The 17568-nt window shown below is 52.0% G+C and overlaps 2 protein-coding genes across 9 annotated transcripts in view; both read right to left on the reverse strand.

Moving 5' to 3' along the window:
• Positions 1 to 6627: 6627 nt before the first annotated feature.
• Positions 6628 to 16263, reverse strand: MIF (macrophage migration inhibitory factor). Its single transcript, XM_054469358.2, has 3 exons — positions 7537 to 16263; positions 7175 to 7347; positions 6628 to 6811 (listed from the first exon to the last, which is right to left on the reverse strand). Exons 1-3 carry the CDS (start codon positions 8239 to 8241, stop codon positions 6745 to 6747), a joined length of 945 nt encoding a protein of 314 aa, XP_054325333.1. The 5' UTR covers positions 8242 to 16263; the 3' UTR covers positions 6628 to 6744.
• SLC2A11 (solute carrier family 2 member 11) overlaps positions 15773 to 17568 on the reverse strand; it is a 29415-nt gene continuing 27619 nt past the window's right edge. For 5 of the 8 annotated variants that reach the window (XM_063662882.1, XM_063662881.1, XM_063662884.1 and 2 more), the window contains one exon: positions 15773 to 17437. In XM_063662882.1, coding sequence (XP_063518952.1) covers positions 17237 to 17437 — 201 coding nt within the window. In that variant the 3' untranslated portion in view covers positions 15773 to 17236. Of the gene's footprint in view, positions 17485 to 17568 lie in introns of all 8 variants that reach the window. The other 3 variants (XM_063662880.1, XM_063662879.1, XM_063662878.1) reach the window with 1 other exon arrangement.

Below are 17568 nucleotides of genomic sequence, written 5' to 3' on the forward strand. Positions count from 1 at the left end.
CATGATCCTGCTGATCAAAACAAAATCTGGTCAGAACAGGATACAGTGAAGAAATCAGCTGAAACCAAGATGGTGACAAAAGTGACCTCTAGTTGCCCTCACTGCTCATTATATGCTAGTGATAATGCATGCTAAAAGACATTCCCACCAGCACCATGACAGTTTACACATGCCACGGCAATACCCGAAAGTTATCTTATGTGATTTAAAAGGGGGAGGAACCCTCAGTTCCAGGAACTCTGGATCCCTTTGCTAGAAAATTCATGAATAACCTGCCCCTTATTTAGCATATAATTAAGAAGTAGCTATACGTATAGACAGCTGGTAGTCCAGGAGTGCTGCTCTGCCTATGGGGTAGCCCTGTAAACCCCGTCCACCTGTATGGATGCTCTAGGAAACCCACTTTTCTGTACTCTGTTGCTCTAATAGACTTGCTTTGCTTTCACTTTTTTCTGTTGGGTCACGCTCAAATTATTTCCTGTGCAAAGCCAAGAATGCTCTCAGGCTGAGCCCCAGTTTTGGGGCTCACTTGCATTAAGATAAGTTGCAGAAATTGTAGCATGTCTTTCATTCTTATGGTGTCTCACTAATATTAGTGTGTCAATCTTTCCTTATTGTATGTACTCATTTTATCTTACTTAAATCATAAAGATGATATTCTTCTACATCATCTTTTAAGATCTCTGTGCCTTTTCTTTATGGCTCTAATCTATGTAGAACTGACTTTTGTGTGGGAGTTAAACAGGAGTCCAGTTTGGCGTTTCTCCTTACCTGGTAGCCAGCTGCCCAGCACCCCTAGTTGAATGAGTTCTTTTCACGTGGATTTCAATGCTTCCCCAGTCTGATATTGTGTCCGTGTATGTGGAGAGGTCTGTTTCTGGATTACTCTTTTTTCCATTGGTCTGTTGTCTGCCATGTTCTGATTCCACTTTGCCTTAATTATGTAGCTTGATCATGTGTCTTGACATTGAGAAAGCAAGTCCTCACACCTTGCCTTCTTCAAGAAAATGTTTTGACTCTTCTTGGTCATTTAGAGTCTCATATGTTAGAATTAGGTTGTCAATTCCCATAGAAAAATCTGTTGGAATTTCGATTGGGACTGTGCTGAATCATCAACCAGACAGAACTGTTACGAGCACAATATTGCCTCCAGTACAGAGATGCTGAGACCAACTTGGTCGGGGAGACCCTAACCCAGTGGTGCTAGAGGAACTAAAGACACACACACAGAAATATAGAGGTGTGAAGTGGGGAATCAGGAGTCTCACAGCCTTCAGAGCTGAGAGCCCCAAACAGAGATTTACCCAAGTATTTATTAACAGCAAGCCAGTCATAAGCATTGTTTCTATAGATATTAGATTAATTAAAAGTATACCTTATGGGAAACGAAGGGATGGGCCAAAATAAAGGGATGGGTTGGGCTAGTTATCTGCAGCAGGAACATGTCCTTAAGGCACAGATCGCTCATGCTATCGTTTGTAGTTTAAGAACGCCTTTAAGCAGTTTTCTGCCCTGTGTGGGCCAGGTGTTTCTTGCCCTCATTTCAGTAAACCCACAACCTTCCAGCATGGGCGTCATGGACATCATGAACATGTCACAGTGCTGCAGATATATTGTTTATGGCCGGTTTTGGGGCCAGTTTATGGCCAGATTTTGGGGGGCCTGTTCCCAACACAGAGACATGGTCAGTCTCTTCATTTATTTAGTTCTCCAATAACCTTCAGGGTGTTAGTTTTCTCTGTAGAGTACATCTTGGATTTGTTTCTAGGTACAGGAAACCTTTTAAAAATATATTTTATATAGACCAGGGTCTCACTATGTTGCTCAGGCTGGTCTTGAACTCCTGGCCTTGGCATCCCAAAGTGCTGGGATTAAAGACGTGAGCTACTGCACCCAGCCAGGAAATGTATTTTCTATTGCTCTCCCACAACCCCCACCACATCTTCTCTGTCTGCATGAAATCATATTCTCTGTATGGTATCTGTAAAGTCATATCTTATTCTGAGAAATGTCCATTTCTGCATCAATACTCATCGCATGTATTCTAAATATACTTTGTCTTGTCTTGTATATAGGTTATTGTAGTTACTTGACCTGTGCCGAAATGTTAAATGTGTGTAAGTTCTTGTCCTTCATGTCTTCTTGTGGCTTTTTATTCACTAATAGTCATCAGCATCCTTACTGTCAACACAAGAGATGCTCCTTCTCAATATTTTGATATGGTAGTACAAGGATTTCAAAGGAGGAACTTTCTTTTTTAGCAGCTGTGTTTTTTGTTTTGGTTGGCAATTCACTAAGGACTCATCCCATCATGTTATGAGGCAGACATTCTTGGAAGCATGGCTCCTTTTCCGACTCTTCTCAGCACACAGCTGTCGCTCATGCTTTGCTGTGAGTTGGGGTGCCCTACAGATGGATGGGGTTTACAGGCTTAAGGTTACTCATGTCTTTTTATAAGACATTATTGCCTTGTTTGTTTGTTCTTCAGAAAACAAATTCAAATCTGTTCCACAGTCTGAATGTGTTACTGAAACGCCAGGGGTTTCGTCTGGGTCCCATTGCTTGCTGCACAGCCAATCACTGCCCGGAGGAAGGGCTTTATTCAGGTGCTGCAGCCAAGAAGAATGGGAGATAAGTCTTGAATCCATCTCCCTGACCGGCTAAAATTGGAGGGTTATATAACAGTGGAAGGGATGTAGCTACGTTTGGGAAGGAATTAGGGAGGGGTAAGAACGCAACCATGATGAACGAGGGATCCAGTGTCTCCTTGTCTGGATGCAGTGATCTGGTGAATTTGAGAAAGGATTACCCTGTGAGAGGGAGGCAACAGGAGGGAGCCTTCTCTCTGGAGCCCCTTGGCATGCTTTGAATTTGAGCCATATAAATCTATTACCTATTAAACTGAGAAGAGAGCTAGGCATGCAAGAAGCCAAGTCACTGGGGCAGTGGGGACGATACTTCTCATTTGTAGCCTTTCAATTTGGTGCTCTATCTGGCTGTCTTGAGAGCTAAACTGTGAGTTGAAACCCCATGGTCACCAGATGAGGCCTGAGGTTCCAGGACTGAAGGGACAGAGTCGGTTTCTGAAACTGACAATCTCTGTCTCTTTTACATGGGCTTCAAACACAGAAATGAAGTGGCTTGGCCTCACTCGCCAGGAGGGGAAATCTGGGCAGTTGGCTGGTGGGTTGACATTGTCCCTCACACCAGTCCTGTAAATTACTCAGGGAGGCCCAGGCCTGGAGAGCTAAGACTTGGCTTTCACTGCTCAGCCTGGAAAGGAACTGAGATGGCCAAAGAGGGCTTTATAGAAACACAGTGTCGGTGGCCCAGAAATCCTGGAAATCTCCCAAGCTCCAAGGATCAGTTGATCTCTGTGTGTGTCTCCTGCACATAGAGAGCTCCACCCAGTTCTGTGGTCTTTGGGCTGGTGGCCCCAGGGGCCCCTCCCTTGGCACTTGTCCAGGTAACTGAAAAACCACTCTGATATGAGGGTTGGCCCTGCATTAATTTTATCTACTGCATTAGAGGCAGTAGAGTTGTCTCATTGCCTGCCCTGCCAGCTCCTGTGAGTGGTAGAGCCAGCCCTTCAGTGTGGGGCTGGTGGGGAGCAGTTCCCAGTGAAGGCATTTCAGTTGCATCCCAGCAGGATACCACTCCAGTTTGCCCTGCTGCACAGACTGGCCTCACTGGCCTCCTAGCACTTCCCGGCTCCATCTGGAGACTTCTAAGTAGATACCTGACCACACCTCCTTATTGTCTCTGTCCCTGCCTCCCTATCCACTGCCATGAAGGCTGGCACATCAGGAACAATAGTGCCCTCCGAGGAAGGGGTGAGGGAGAGATTTCACAATTTATCAAGACCTGAGTGCAGGCACAGGCCACCTGCTCTCTCCTCCCTTCCCATGGCGTTCCTTGGATTAATCGTGCCTCTGAGGATGTGAGATGTCCCTGTCATGCCTCCATGATTCAGTATGTGGGAAGGACTTCTGATGAATCCCTTCATTTCACAGATGGGGAAAACTGAGGCCGGGAGGAGCAGAGTGAGGGCCTGATCCTGATCTTGCTGGAATCGGGCTCCCAGAAGGGAGTGGGGTCTGAATGGAGGCTGGCGGTGGGGGGTGGTGGGGAGGGAGTCTCTGCAACAAAGTCATTCCTGGAGGGGATGAGGTGGGAGACGTGCAGGGTAGGAAGTCTTGAGAAAAGCCTACATTGCTGGGCTCTGCAGAATGGACAAGTACCGAGGGGCCCTTGGTGCCACCAGCCCAACGGATCACAGAACTGGGTGGAGCTATGTGCAGGAGACACACCCAGAAACGGAAACCTCAGATAACAGGACCTGGGCTGAAGCAAAGGGGCCTGTGGGTGTTGACCAGGTGGCCTCAGGGAGGGTATCCCAGAAGAATGGTGTGTGTGAGGCTTATAGTGGACAGATGTGGGACAGGCCTTGAATCTACAAAATGAGGTTCAAGGCCTGCCAGGCTGTCTGTCCGTTGCAAACAGTGGCCCTGAGGAGAGTGAGGGTCACCCTGTAGGCCAGGGGTCTTTCTCAGCAGATGACATGGTACCACCAGAGTGATGGAGAACAGGCAGCATGATGGGCCCCACATCTGTCTGTCCTGTACCTCAAAGTTTGTGGTGTTACTTGGAAATGCATTTCCAAGGCTGACCCTGCAGGTCCTGGGGCAGTCAAACGGGGGTTTGAGGAAGAGACCCACCACCTCGTGGGCGTGGAGCCTGTGCTTTGGAGGAAATGGAGCTGGCGATGGGATGGGGGTCAATGGGGGCAGGTGTGGCTTGAAGGTGGGATGTAGCAGCTGCCCTCCCCAGCAGGCAGGCCGGTTATTAGTCCCAGGGGAATTAGGAACACTTTGGGCAGGGCAAGCGGATAGGTCCCTGACCCACAGATACCCCCTTTGTTCCTGGAGTCCAAGGACCCATGACCTTGTGGATGCCCCCAGGGGGCCACAGAACCTCAGACACTCACCTGTTTTTGGGAGGGCAGTCCCACCAACCCTCCTGCCCTCACACAGCAGGTACCCAGCCTGCCCTGCCCACCTCCTCGGCCCTCAGAGTCTAACTTGCTCATGTGAGGCCACAGGGCCCTTGCAGGGGGCATGGCATTGAGCGTATGACCATGCCCTGGATCCTGGGGTCAGTGTCCTCATCTTTGAAATGAGGGAGTTGCATTAGATGCTCATGGGGCCCTGCGCTCCTGCTCTCCCTATCTGTGGCACAGCTGAGAGCAAAGACTGCTGAGGCAGGGTGGGGGCCAGGGGGCCAGCCAGGGCTTGGTGGGGTGTGGGGCCTGAGGCAGAAAGAGCTTGTTGTGGGGGGAACTGGGGGTCCTGGGCAAAGCTCAGCCTCAGGCCTTGGGAGGCTGGGGCTGGGGGCACCCAGGAGCTGAGGGGATGTGATAAAGGCCAGGGCCGAGGAGGGTGCCTGTTACACCGCAGGTACTCAGATCCAAGAAGGAAACCTCAAGCCTGAAAGCCAGGCTGAGGAGTGGGACCTTCCCGCTACAGCTGGAGCCATCCCACGCCCCCCATGTCTCCCCCAGCTGGGAGGCAGACAAGGGGCTCCACCGCCCTCTCACTGAGTTAACAATGAGACTGAGGCCCTCGGCTGGCAGGGAGTAAGCTGAGGAGGGCCTTGCTTTAGAGACCTTTATGGATGGTCTCCCAAGATGGGTGCCACCCTTCCAGACTCCCTGGAGCTTCTATTCTCCTTCCTCTTTCTAATCTTCACCCCACGCAGCCCCATTGCTCTTCTGGAAGGAGAGCTCGCTGTCCAGTACTGGGCGGGATGACCGAGTGAACAGGGGACTGGAGGCGAGATGTGGCTGGAGTCTGAGAGAAGCAGAGGAGTCACACTCCACTCACCTCCACCTCCCAAAGTGCTGGGATCACAGGCTTGTGCCACCGCGCCCAAACATAACTGAAGGCTTTACAGACATGTCTGTGGCACCACAGAACACGAATGGTCCCAATGGAAACCCCACGCCCAGTTTCCTCAGGGAACTGTTGTGGCGGAGGCTTAGGTATCTGAGGGGAGCAGAACCCAGGCGCGGGGTTCGGGCGTGGACGGGGCGGTATAACCAAGAACTCTGCACCTCCCCCACCCACCCGCCTGAAAACTCTCCTGAAGTCACCTAACAAAGTGGATGGCAGTGAGTGGCTCCGGGTGGGATCTTTCTGTCCTCTGGCTACCCTCTGCCCATCAAGAAGGCTGGGGAAGGTGGGGCTGAGAGAAAGGTCTAGGCCTAGAAGACCTCGGACTCCTCCCAACTCCAACTCCTCCTCCCCCTCCCTCTTCCGTGGTAGCCTCACCTCCAGCACCCCACGTGGTGGCCCTAGGGCGGGCAAAGCGCCTTAGATCCCGAGTCTGCAGCCCAGGGCAGAGTGCCGACTTCTCATCCCTTCATACCCCATAGAATGGAAAGACACTGGGGCTTCTCTGTTGGGAGCGTAGGAGGGAAAGGCTGGACAAAAGGGCTCCCGAACAGCAGGTTCGGAGGAGAGCAACCCGGCCCTGACCCCCGCCCCCAACACCGTTCCCGACCTCGCTCCCCAGTGTCCCGGCTCTGCACCAATTCCTCCCGCAAGCCAAGGAACCCCGAGGCACTCCTAGTCTCTAAACCGTTTATTTCTCCCCACCAGAAGGTTGGGGTGGGCAGGCCTAGAACAGAGCGTGCGGCGGGTTCCCGGGTGGAGGCAGCGCAGACAGGGTGGGTCCCTGCGGCTCTTAGGCGAAGGTGGAGTTGTTCCAGCCCACGTTGGCCGCGTTCATGTCGTAATAGTTGATGTAGACCCTGCGGGGGGGAGGAGGCCGGACTCAGCGGGCGGCTCAGTCCCGGGCCTAGCCGCGCGCCGCCGCCCCTCCCCCGCCCCTCCGCCCCTCCCCCGCCCCTCCGCCCCTCCCCCGCCCCTCCGCCCCTCCGCCCCTCCCCCGCCCCTCCGCCCCTCCGCCCCTCCCCCGCCCCCGCCCCTCCCCCGCCCCCGCCCCTCCCCCGCCCCTCCGCCCCTCCCCCGCCCCTCCGCCCCTCCCCCGCCCCTCCGCCCCTCCCCCGCCCCTCCGCCCCTCCCCCGCCCCTCCGCCCCTCCCCCGCCCCTCCGCCCCTCCCCCTCCCCTCCGCCCCTCCGCCCCTCCCCCGCCCCTCCGCGCCTCAGCGTACCTGTCCGGGCTGATGCGCAGGCGCTCGGCCAGCAGGCCGCACAGCAGCTTGCTGTAGGAACGGTTCTGCGCGCCGCCGATCTTGCCGATGCTGTGCAGGCTGCAGAGCGCGCACGGCTCGCTGGAGCCGCCGAATGCCATGAGCTGGTCCGGGACCACGTGCACCGCGATGTACTGCGAGGAAGGGGCGCGGTCAGCCCGCCCCAGCGACCTCGTCGGGCCCCGAGCGTCCACTTCGGGCCCGAGCCAGCGTCCTCCCCCCGCCCCGCCCCCCAGCACCGTTCACGAGTCGCCTCCCCAGTTCCCAGCGCGGGACCCTCTCGTCCGGCGGGCACCCCCTCTTCCTGTCCCCTCCCGGCAAACCTGGGGCGGCTTGCCGGTGGCCTGCGCCAGCTGCTGGGTGAGCTCGGAGAGGAACCCGTCCGGCACGGAGGCGCGGGGCACGTTGGTGTTTACGATGAACATCGGCATGATGGCAGAAGGACCGGGAGACCCGCGCAGAGGCACAGACGCACGCGCTGCGGCAGCCGCTGAGTTACGTGCCTGATTTCTCGGACACCACTGCGGCCCCGCCTTTTGTGACGCCACCGCCGGCGCCAGGCCCCGCCCCCGTGAGGCTGCGGCTCCGCCCCGAGTGGGGACGTCACCGTCTGCCTCGGCTCGGTCCCGCAGGGCCGGACCCTGGGCGACTCCGCCCGTTCCTCCAGCAACCGCCGCTAAGCCCGGCGCACCGCTCCAAGCTGTTCTCCACGTGGCGGCTAGAAATCGGCCTGTCCCGGCCTCGCCTCGGGTCTTTCTTAGTCCTTTCACTAAGTCACCGATGTTAGTCGCCAGGAGGCGCTGTGCCGGGGGTGGGGATGCGGCGGTGAACCTGGAAGATGGCCCCTTACCCTTCCAGAGTGAAGCCCAGTTAATTCCACTGCACGCACTGAGCCCCTGTACCTCCTGAGTCTTTGGGCCACACGTCCCCAAGGGCTCCAGTCCCGCATGCGTGAGCTTGTGTGTTTGAGATGGGGAGGGGTAGTCATTGCGGCAGGCGAGAATGGAGCTGCCCCTGCGAATCACCATCCAGAGACCTTCCCTGAACCCCTGCTCTTTAAAGAGGATAGGATGCTGGGAGGCACCGAAGGGAAGGAGGTGAGGTCCAGAGCAGGTTCAGTGGTTCAAACGTGCTCAGCTCCACTTCTCTGGGCCTCTGGGCAACTTCAGCTCCTCAGGGAAGCCACACCCTAGTCAGGTCCACCGTGTATGGCCTCTCAAGAGCCCTTGGTGAATTTCTTAAATGTCTTTTCCACTAATGGTAAACTCGGGGACCATCTAGCAGGTGCCAAGCATACGAGAGACATTGACTAATACTGCTGAGTGAATGGATGAATGAATGTGTGAAAGAAGATAAGCCATGACATAGCAGGAAGAGGACAAGGCAGCAACTGGATCACAGGCCAGGTCCTCAGAGATTTCCAGGGAGGTCCTGTCCTTGGTCTCTGATAGGTGCAATCCATATACCAGTCTGGGTGAAGGCCATGTGATATAGTAAGGACACCCATGCCTGTGGGACCCTCGTGACACCAGCCAGCCTCCAGCTGGGAGGCCCCATGGCCCATATACAAATAGCCTATGGGTGTTGGTTCCTGCAGCTGGGCCCCAGACTCTCCCTCCTGCTGTCACACCTTCTCTTACCTGTGCCCAGGGCTCCCTAACTGATGGCACTCCATGCCATGTCTCCAGCCAGGGGCACTCCCCTCAGCCCCAGGCGCTGACAGCAGCCGACTGAGCGTCCACTGCTCTGTAAAGTCCAAATGTGTGACTTGTTCTCCTACACCTGATTACCTGCCAGTGAAATGTGCCTCCTTTCACTATCCCTTTATTCCCACTTCTCTCCATTCCCTGCACTACCGCCTAGTCTACACTAGCTGCATCCCCTTTGGCCTGGACCACTGTGACTTCCCTATGGTGGACTGCTGCTCCTCAAGGGAGGAGTCTGTTTCCAGCCCCAGGCAGCAGATTTAGCCCCTGACTCCCTGTGCCCTATAAAAGCTGAGCAGAATTACATAAGTCACTCCAGGCAGAAGACTGAAGAGCCAGGGCCTGGTTGACCTGTGCCCTGTGAACCTGAATGACAAGGTGCAGCCTCGCCAGCAAGCACATGAGCTGCCCCTGGAGGTGAGCCCCTGCCAATCTCAGGTTGTTACCATAACAAAGGGTTGCCTTACCTGGCCAGTGATGGAGCAGGAGCATTGCCATCTTGAACGAACACCACCATTCTAAGTTCCCCCTTAATTAAAAGCCGCCTAAATCCAGCCCCAAAACATCAGCCTAATGGCTAATGTCAGCATAACCAGAAACATTCCAACCCTAAGATAAACCCTTCACTGACCAGAAACATGCCAACCCCGAGACAGCCTCCCTTCCAACCAGAGACATTCCAACCCCGCAATAAACTTTCCCTCACACAGAAACATTCGGAACCTATGATAAGAACCCCCTCCAAAACCCTTAAATATCCTTAGTTTGTAAGAGAGTGTGGCTCTGACCTAACTTGGCCAGAAGCCCCTCTCAAGTTTGTTTTCTAAAATAAACCTGTCCTTGTTGACTGTGGATCCACCCTTGGTGTTTCTTTCCTCTTTAATTCTTATAGCCAGGACAGCCTCTGAGCCACTCGTCATCTCCTTGTACCCTCCCCAGCTGTTTCCAGTGGCAGTCAGCCTCATCTTTCTAGAAGGGTACCCAAAGAAGTGATATGATTTGCCTCTTACTAACATGGACATTTGGCTCAGTTTCCCCATCTGTAATTTGGGGATGACAGTAGTGTTCACCTGACATAAAGGTGTTATGAGCACCAAGTGGCCTAAATGCCAATGACAGTCTCCTCTGATACTAGGGGTAGTACTGTCACAAGGCCCTGGGGTAACCCGGTCCCTGTGAGCCTCCACCAACCCTCCCTGGTTCTCTGAGTCATGGCGCACTGTCCTTCAATACCATGGCTCCTGGCTCCAGGGTTGGGGGTTGGTCCTGAAATCCAGTTTGCCCACATTTTCCCTCATCTGACTCCAACTCATCCTCCAGTCCTTGGCTCAGCCTTAGTTCCTTGGGAAAGCCCTCGGAGCACCTGGCTTGGTCCATTCCCACATGTGCCCAGTATCTGTCCTGTCCTTCGAGGCTATCTCCATATTTCTGAGTTAAGACTGCATGTCTAGGCGGTGAACTCCGTCCCAGCAGGGACAGTCTCTTTTTGGGCATTGCTGTATGCCTACCTCCTGACCCCTTACCTCCGTGGTAGGCAGATGACCCCCTGCCCACTAAAGAATAGCAGGGGGAGGACAAGTGCTAATCCCTGGAACCTACGAGTATGCTATGTTACCTGGCAAAAAGCACTTCACAGATGCAATTAGGATTATGGACCTAATAGGGAGATTAGCATGCAGCATCTGGGTACACCCAATCTAATCACATGAGCTCTTAAAAGCAGATAATTTTCTCCAGCTAGAGTGCCAGATCCCAAGCAAGAGAAACACTCAATGTCCATTACTGACTTTGAAGATGAAGGGGACCAGAGACCTCATGGTACAACCACAAGGAACTGAATTCTGCTCACAACCAGATTGGACTTGGAAGTGGATTTTTCCCTTGTCCCTTCAGATACCTTGACTTTGGCCATGCAAGTCCTTACGTCACGCTGGACTACTGACCCACGGAAACTGTGAGATAATAAATGTGTGTTGTTTGAAGCTGCTAAAAATTTGTGTTGATTTATTATAAGAGCAATAAAAATAATACACCTGGGACCCATAGGGACACAATAATTATCTGCTAACCATGGACAAATGCGCTAGAAGGCATTGGCAGGCAAGGCTGCTGACTCCCTCTTCCTCCTCATGGCAGCATCTGTTCGTTAGAAGTTTCACTGCCCCAGAGCTCCTGCCACCCAGGTGTGGCCACCTCATCTCCCACCCCATCCCAGCACATCCAGCTGGAGGCACAACTCACCTCTCAGCTTCCTCACCCCTAGGCCTCTGAGGAAGGATTTTCATGGTCTGATTCCAAAGACAGTGGTGTGTGTGTGTGTGTCCATGTGTGTGCGCGTGCACCTGTGTGTGTGTCCACATGAGCGCTCACATGCACTATGAGCCTATGAAGCTAGAGTAGCTGAGAAGTCACCATCTAGCCCTGGAGTGTGCACCCAGACAGGAGCCTGGGCTCCCCGGGCAGAGTCGTCTCTCTCTAGGTGTTTGATTTTCTCTAATCTTCAATGATTCCCTGCTACCTGCAGGATGAACCAGAGAATGGGGGCAGAACACGACCCCTGAAGAGCACTGGCTCAAGCTCAGCTCCACTGCTAATCCACAGGGTCACTCTGGACCCCTCTGGTGGCCTAAAGGCCTCCTCAATAAAATGGAGATCAAGGAGATCAGGAAGCACACAGACTCTAGACTACAATTCCCATGAGCACTCCGAATGATCAGCACCAGCGTGCCACGGACCTCAGGTACCAGGCGAGGCCCCAGACACAGCGTGTGCAGTGATCAAGGTCTGGGGTCCATAGTCACCAGGTCTACTCCTGGCCATTCCAGTTAGCTGTGTGACCCTGGACAAGCCACCGGCTTTTACTCAGTCTCTCATATGTACAACAGGGGTAATAAAAGTACTAACTTCATGGGGTCCTTTCCAGGATTAAAGGAGCTAACACTTGGAAGATACTCAGAATGGTCCTGATACGTAGAAAGCCCTCCATAGATGTTATCCCTGAACATTGTTGTCATTGGGAGACTGTTTTGCAAGGTAAGGACCACCGCCATCCTCACAACCCTGGGCACAGCCTGAGGACAAGGACTGAGGCGAAAGCCTCTGGATGTAGTGGACCCTAGGTGGATATGTGTAAATTGAAGAGAAAAATGATTCGGCTGAGGCACAGAGTGATCTGAGTCCCAACAAGAGGGAACCAGAGACTCAGAGGGTCCAAGAAAGGAGAGGATGAGAACGAATACAAGAGAATGGACAACGGCCCTTTGGAGGCTGTGCAAGCCCAGATCCTTGTAAGCGCCACCTAGATCCCGGCAGCCAAGCAGCCAACTTGAGCCTGCCAGATGGGCGGGGCCCTGTCTCCTGGCCCTGGGAAGCTGGGACATGTAGGTCCTGGTAATTAGCAAATGAGGGAGGGATTCAGGCTAGGAGAGGGGCTTGACCACATGCTCTGGGAGGTGGGGAGAGGACTGGGTCTGGCGTCTGGGGAGGTGGGCTGGAGCTGGGGAGCATGGCTGTGACTCCTCTCCAGCTACATGGGCTAGACATCAATGCTCACACTTGGAACGCAGTCTCAGCAGAGGCAGGTCAGCTCCCACCCTGGACCACCCCCTAGAAACCCAGTCTGGCTCTCTCGCCCCTCTCTGCACTGCCCTTCCTTGTCTTCAAGGTCCTGTCCTGAGACCCTGTCTCCTCTCCCTAACTGAGGGACTCCCTGGGTAACCAGGGACTTGCAACCCCCACCCTGCCCTCCCAGAGTGGCCAGAGCCAATTCCGGCTGGGTGGGTGGTGAGTGAGAGGGCAGGGCTCAGGCTGGGGACCGGGGTCCAAGGCAGGGTCCAAGTGTGTCCAAGGCAGGCCGGGACCTGGGTGTCACCTGATGCCTGCTCTGCTTGTGGCATGTACCCCAGGATCTCAGGGGTGCTTGTCAACAGATTCTTACTCATGACTCTACGTTGGAGGTCTGCAGCCAGGGCGGCCAGGGAAGCCATTTGGAGCACAAAGGTAAGCTGGGGAGCAGGTCAACAGAGGCAGGATCAGGGTGGATGGACACAGAGGGGCAGAGTGCACACACAGGGCTCCTGGGAGGGCTGCCCCTGCCTCCTGAAGACTCCACAGTGACTGGACACAGGGGCTTCATTCCCATCCTGCAACACTGCTACCTCCCAGTGGCTCCAGCTTTTTTTTTTTTTTTCTTCTTTTTTTGGTAGAAACAAGGCCTCGCTCTGTGGCCCAGGCTGGAGTGCACTGGTGCAATCATAGCTCACTGTAATCTCCAACTCTTGGGCTCCAGAGATCCTCCCACCTCAGCCTCCCGAGTAGCTGGGACTACAGGCACATGCCACCAAGGCTCTAGCTTTTAAAAGGCCCCCAGCTGAGTCTATCCTTGGGAAGCCAGCTCAGAGTCACCTTCTCCCTGAGACCTCTACTGACCCCCAGACCCAGAGATTTCTCTCTCCCCAGAGAACCCACGGCCCCACCACTTCTTTTTAACAGTCACTGTTTACTGACAAAAGCCAAATTCTTTCTTATACAACAATAGTCCATTGATTTTCTTTATTTAGGCACCAAAGTAAAATAATGAAGAAAAGATGGCTTTTTTTTAAGCAAATGGTGCTGGTATGACCAGATAGCCATTTCAAAAAAAAAGAAAGAAAAGAAAAAAGGCCCAGGCATGGTGACTCATTCCTGTAATCCCAGCACTTTGGCAAACGAATGGCTTGAGTCCATGAGTTCAGGACCAGTCTGAACAACATGGCAAAAGCCTGTCTCTACAAAAAACAAAGAAAAACAATAAAACAAAACAAAACAAAAATTAGCCAGGCTAGCCGGGCGCGGTGGCGGGCGCCTGTAGTCCCAGCTACTAGGGAGGCTGAGGCAAGAGAATGGCGTGAACCCGGGAGACAGAGGTTGCAGTGAGCAGAGATAGTGCCACTGCAGTCCCACCTGGGCGAAAGAGCAAGACTCTGCCTCAAAAAAAAAAAAAAAAAAATTAGTCAGGCATGGTGGCACGCACCTGTAGTCCCAGCTACTCAGGAGGCTGAGGTGGGAGGATTGCTTGAGTCTGGAAGGTAGAGGTTGCAGTGAGCTGAGATCATATCACTTGCACTCCAGTCTGGGCAACACACAGTGAGACCCTGTCCCCCCCACCCAAAAAAAAGGAATCTCAACCCCTCACACCATACCCAAAAATTAACTTGAAATTCATCATCAGCAACATAAGTGTAAAAGCTAAAACTATCCAACATTTGGAAGAAAATCTTTGCAACATTGGGATAGGCAAAGATATCTTATGGCACAAAAAGCATGAATCACAAAAACCAAAAACCGATAAATCAGACTTTACCAAAATAAAAATTTCTGCTCAGCCGGGCCAGGTGGCTCACGCCAGTAATCCCAGCACTTTGGGAGTCCAAGGCAAGCGGATCATGAGGTCTGGAGATCAAGATCATCCTGGCCAACATGGTGAAACCCCATCTCTACTAAAAATACAAAAAAATTAGCAGAGCGTGGCAGCACGTGCCTGTAGTCCCAGCTACTCAGGAGGCTGAGGCAGGAGAATTGCTTAAACCCAGGAGGCGGGGCCGCAGTGAGCCGAGATCGCGCCACTGCACTCCAGCCTGGGTGACAGAGCGAGATTCCATCTCAAAAAAAAAAAAAAAAAATTTCTGCTCTTAGGTAGCATTAAGAAAATAAAAAAGGCAAGCTACAGACTGCAGGAAAATATTTACAATACTATATATTTAACAAAGTACTAGCTTCCAGAATGTATAAAAAATGCCCACATTTCAAAAATAATGACAACCAACCTGATAAAAATAGCAGATAAGGGCTGGGTGCAGTGGCTCATGCCTGTAATCCCAGCACTTTGGGAAGCCAAGGTGGGTGGACCACTTGATGTCAGGAGTTTGAAACTTGCCTGGCCAACATGGCAAAATCCCATCTCTACCAAAAATACAAAAATTAGCAGGGCATGGTGGCTCACGCCTGTGGTCCCACCTACTTGGGGGGCTGAGGTGGGAGGATCGCTTGAGTCCAGGAGGCAGAGGTTGCAATGAGCTGAGATCATTCCACTGCCCTCCAGCCTGGGCGACAGAGAGAGAACCCTGTCTCAAAAAAAAAAAAAAAAAAAAAGTAGACAAAATATTAGAACAAATTATTCATAAAAGAAAACCCACAAATAGCCATACTGAGCACATGAAAAGATGTCAAATATTATTAGTCATCAGGGAAATACCACAATTAAATGACAGGATACCACTACACACTCACTAGAATGGCTAAATTGAAAAGACTGACAATACCAAGTGCTGATGAGGATTTGGAGTATCCAGAACTCATACATTATTAATGAGAATGTGAAATTGTATAATCAACCACTTTGGAAAACAATTTTTATACAGTTAAATATACATTTATTATTAAGCCCAGCAATTCATTTACCCAAAAAACTAGACTGACTGTTTATGTCCTCCCCAGGTTCATACCTTGAAACCTAATCCCGCGTATGATGGTACTTGGAGGTAGGGCCTTTGGGCCTCTTGGGAGGTGATTAGGTCATGAGGGCAGAGCCTGCATGAATGGGATTGGTGCCCTTATAAAAGAGACCCCAGAGAGCTCCCTTGCCCCTTCTGCCATGTCTAGGAGGACACAGCAAGAAGACCGCCATCTATGAATTAAGACATGGGCCCTCAGCAGACACTGAATCCACTGGCACCTTGATCTTGGACTTCCCAGCCTCCAGAACCATGAAAAATAAATTTCTGTTGTTTATAAGCCACCCAGGCTATGGTTCTTAGTTACAGCAGCCCGATGGACTAAGACACAAAAGAAATAAAAACATATGTTTAGACAATGATTATTGTAGGAATGTTCACAGCAGTTTTATTCATGATGGCCAAGAATTAGAAACAGCCAAAATGTTCACCAACAGGTAGATGGATAAATAAATCATGGTCTAACCACAGAGGGGAATACTACTCAGCAATACAAAGGAGTCTCTCCTAATACGTGCAACAACATGCATGAATCCCAAAAACTTTATCTGGAGCCAAGCCAGACACAAATGTGTACATACAGTATGGAATGACTTCAGATTCTGAAAAAAGGCAAATCTGACTAATTGAAGCACAAAGCAGGTCAGTGGTTCCCCGGGTCTGGGGCTGGAGTTGGTTATTGATAGCAAACGGGCATGTGGGTGCCTTGGGGCAGGGTAAAGGTTGCATCTTGATTGCGGTGGTGTTTCACAAGTGTATACATTCACCAAAACTATACTTAAAACTCAAAACTCGCCAAATATATACTTAAAATGGATGCAGTTGATTATGTATAAATTATACCTCAATAAAGTTGATTAAAAACATCAATTCCTCAGAAAATTCTTTTCTGACCACTCCCCTCTCAGACTAGGTCGGGCCTCCTGGTATGCATACCATACCCACTACAACCTGTATTTATTTTTTCTGAAACATGGTCTCTTTCTGTTGTCCAGGCTGGAGTGCAGTGGCTCAATTAGGACTCACTGCAGCCTCGACCTCCCAGGCTCAAGTGATCCTCCCATTTCAGCCTCCTGAGTAGCTGGGACCACAGGCATGTACCACCACACCCAGCTAATTTTTTTTTTTTTTTTTTTGTGGTGGAAACAGGATCTTAACTATGTGGCCCAGGCTGGTCTCAAACTCCTGGTCTCAAATCAATCCTCCCATCTTGGCCTCCCAAAGTGCTGGGATTATAGGCATCAGCCACCTCACCTGGCCAGCCTGTATTTTTCTTTCACTGCATTTCCTGAGTCTGTAATTATTATTGTTATGTTTTAAAGAGATGAAGTCTCCCTCTGTCACCCAGTCTGGCATGCAGTGGTGTGATCGTAGCTTACTGCTACCTTGAACTCTTGGACTCAAGTGATCCTGCTGCCTCAGCCTCCTGAGTAGCTAGAGCTGTTAGCACATACCAGTATGTCCAGCTAATTTTTTAAATTTTTTGTAGAGATGGGGGTCTCACTATGTTACCTAGGCTGGTTTCAAACTCTGGCCTCAAGTGATCCTCCCACCTTGGCCTCCCAAAGTGCTGGGATTACAGTCATGAGCTGCCACAACCAGCCTGTAACTATGTTGTTACTGATTTTCTGTCAGTTAATTACCTTTAGCCTGGAACACCACTCTCACCATTGATTGCTAAGCACCTGGAGCCATGTCTGCACACAAAGGGTGCTCAATAAATAGTCCTTAAACAAAGGAATGCAGGAGGGAGTGAGGACCAGGGCCCTGGCAGGAAGCAGAGGACAGGACAGTAGCTGGCTTTGGCTCTGGCCGCCCCTTTGGGACTAGAGTTCTGTCGACTGGATAACCTCCAGGCTCCTCCACGTGGGGCCCTGGGCCCGCCTGGGGAAGTTGAGTCTGTGTAATTCCTCGGAGATCTCTTGGAAGGTCTTGCCTTTGGTCTCAGGAAGGAACAGGCCAGTGTAGATGGCCCCACAGACACAGACACCAAGGAAAGGGACATAGAGGTAGTGGGACAAGGCCTCCTGCAGATTAAAAGAGACCCCAAGACCTGGTGTGGCTCCATCAACCCCTAAACGGAAGGCCCATAACAGGTCGTGAGGAGGGATTTGCCCCCCTCTTTGCTCCCCTAAGACCCCTCCCTTTCAGTCTCAGT

Source organism: Pongo pygmaeus, chromosome 23, assembly GCF_028885625.2.
Source record: "Pongo pygmaeus isolate AG05252 chromosome 23, NHGRI_mPonPyg2-v2.0_pri, whole genome shotgun sequence".
NCBI lineage: Eukaryota > Metazoa > Chordata > Mammalia > Primates > Hominidae > Pongo > Pongo pygmaeus.

Coding starts and splice junctions, on each gene's coding strand:
- MIF (XM_054469358.2), bottom strand. CDS start 8,241: ATGGTGATTCGCAGGGGCAGCTCCATTCTCGCCTGCCGCAATGACTAC. Junction 7,348..7,536: donor CCACCGGCAAGCCGCCCCAG/GTTTGCCGGGAG, acceptor CCTTCCTCGCAG/TACATCGCGGTGCACGTGGT. Junction 6,812..7,174: donor CTGCGCATCAGCCCGGACAG/GTACGCTGAGGC, acceptor TCCCCCCCGCAG/GGTCTACATCAACTATTACG.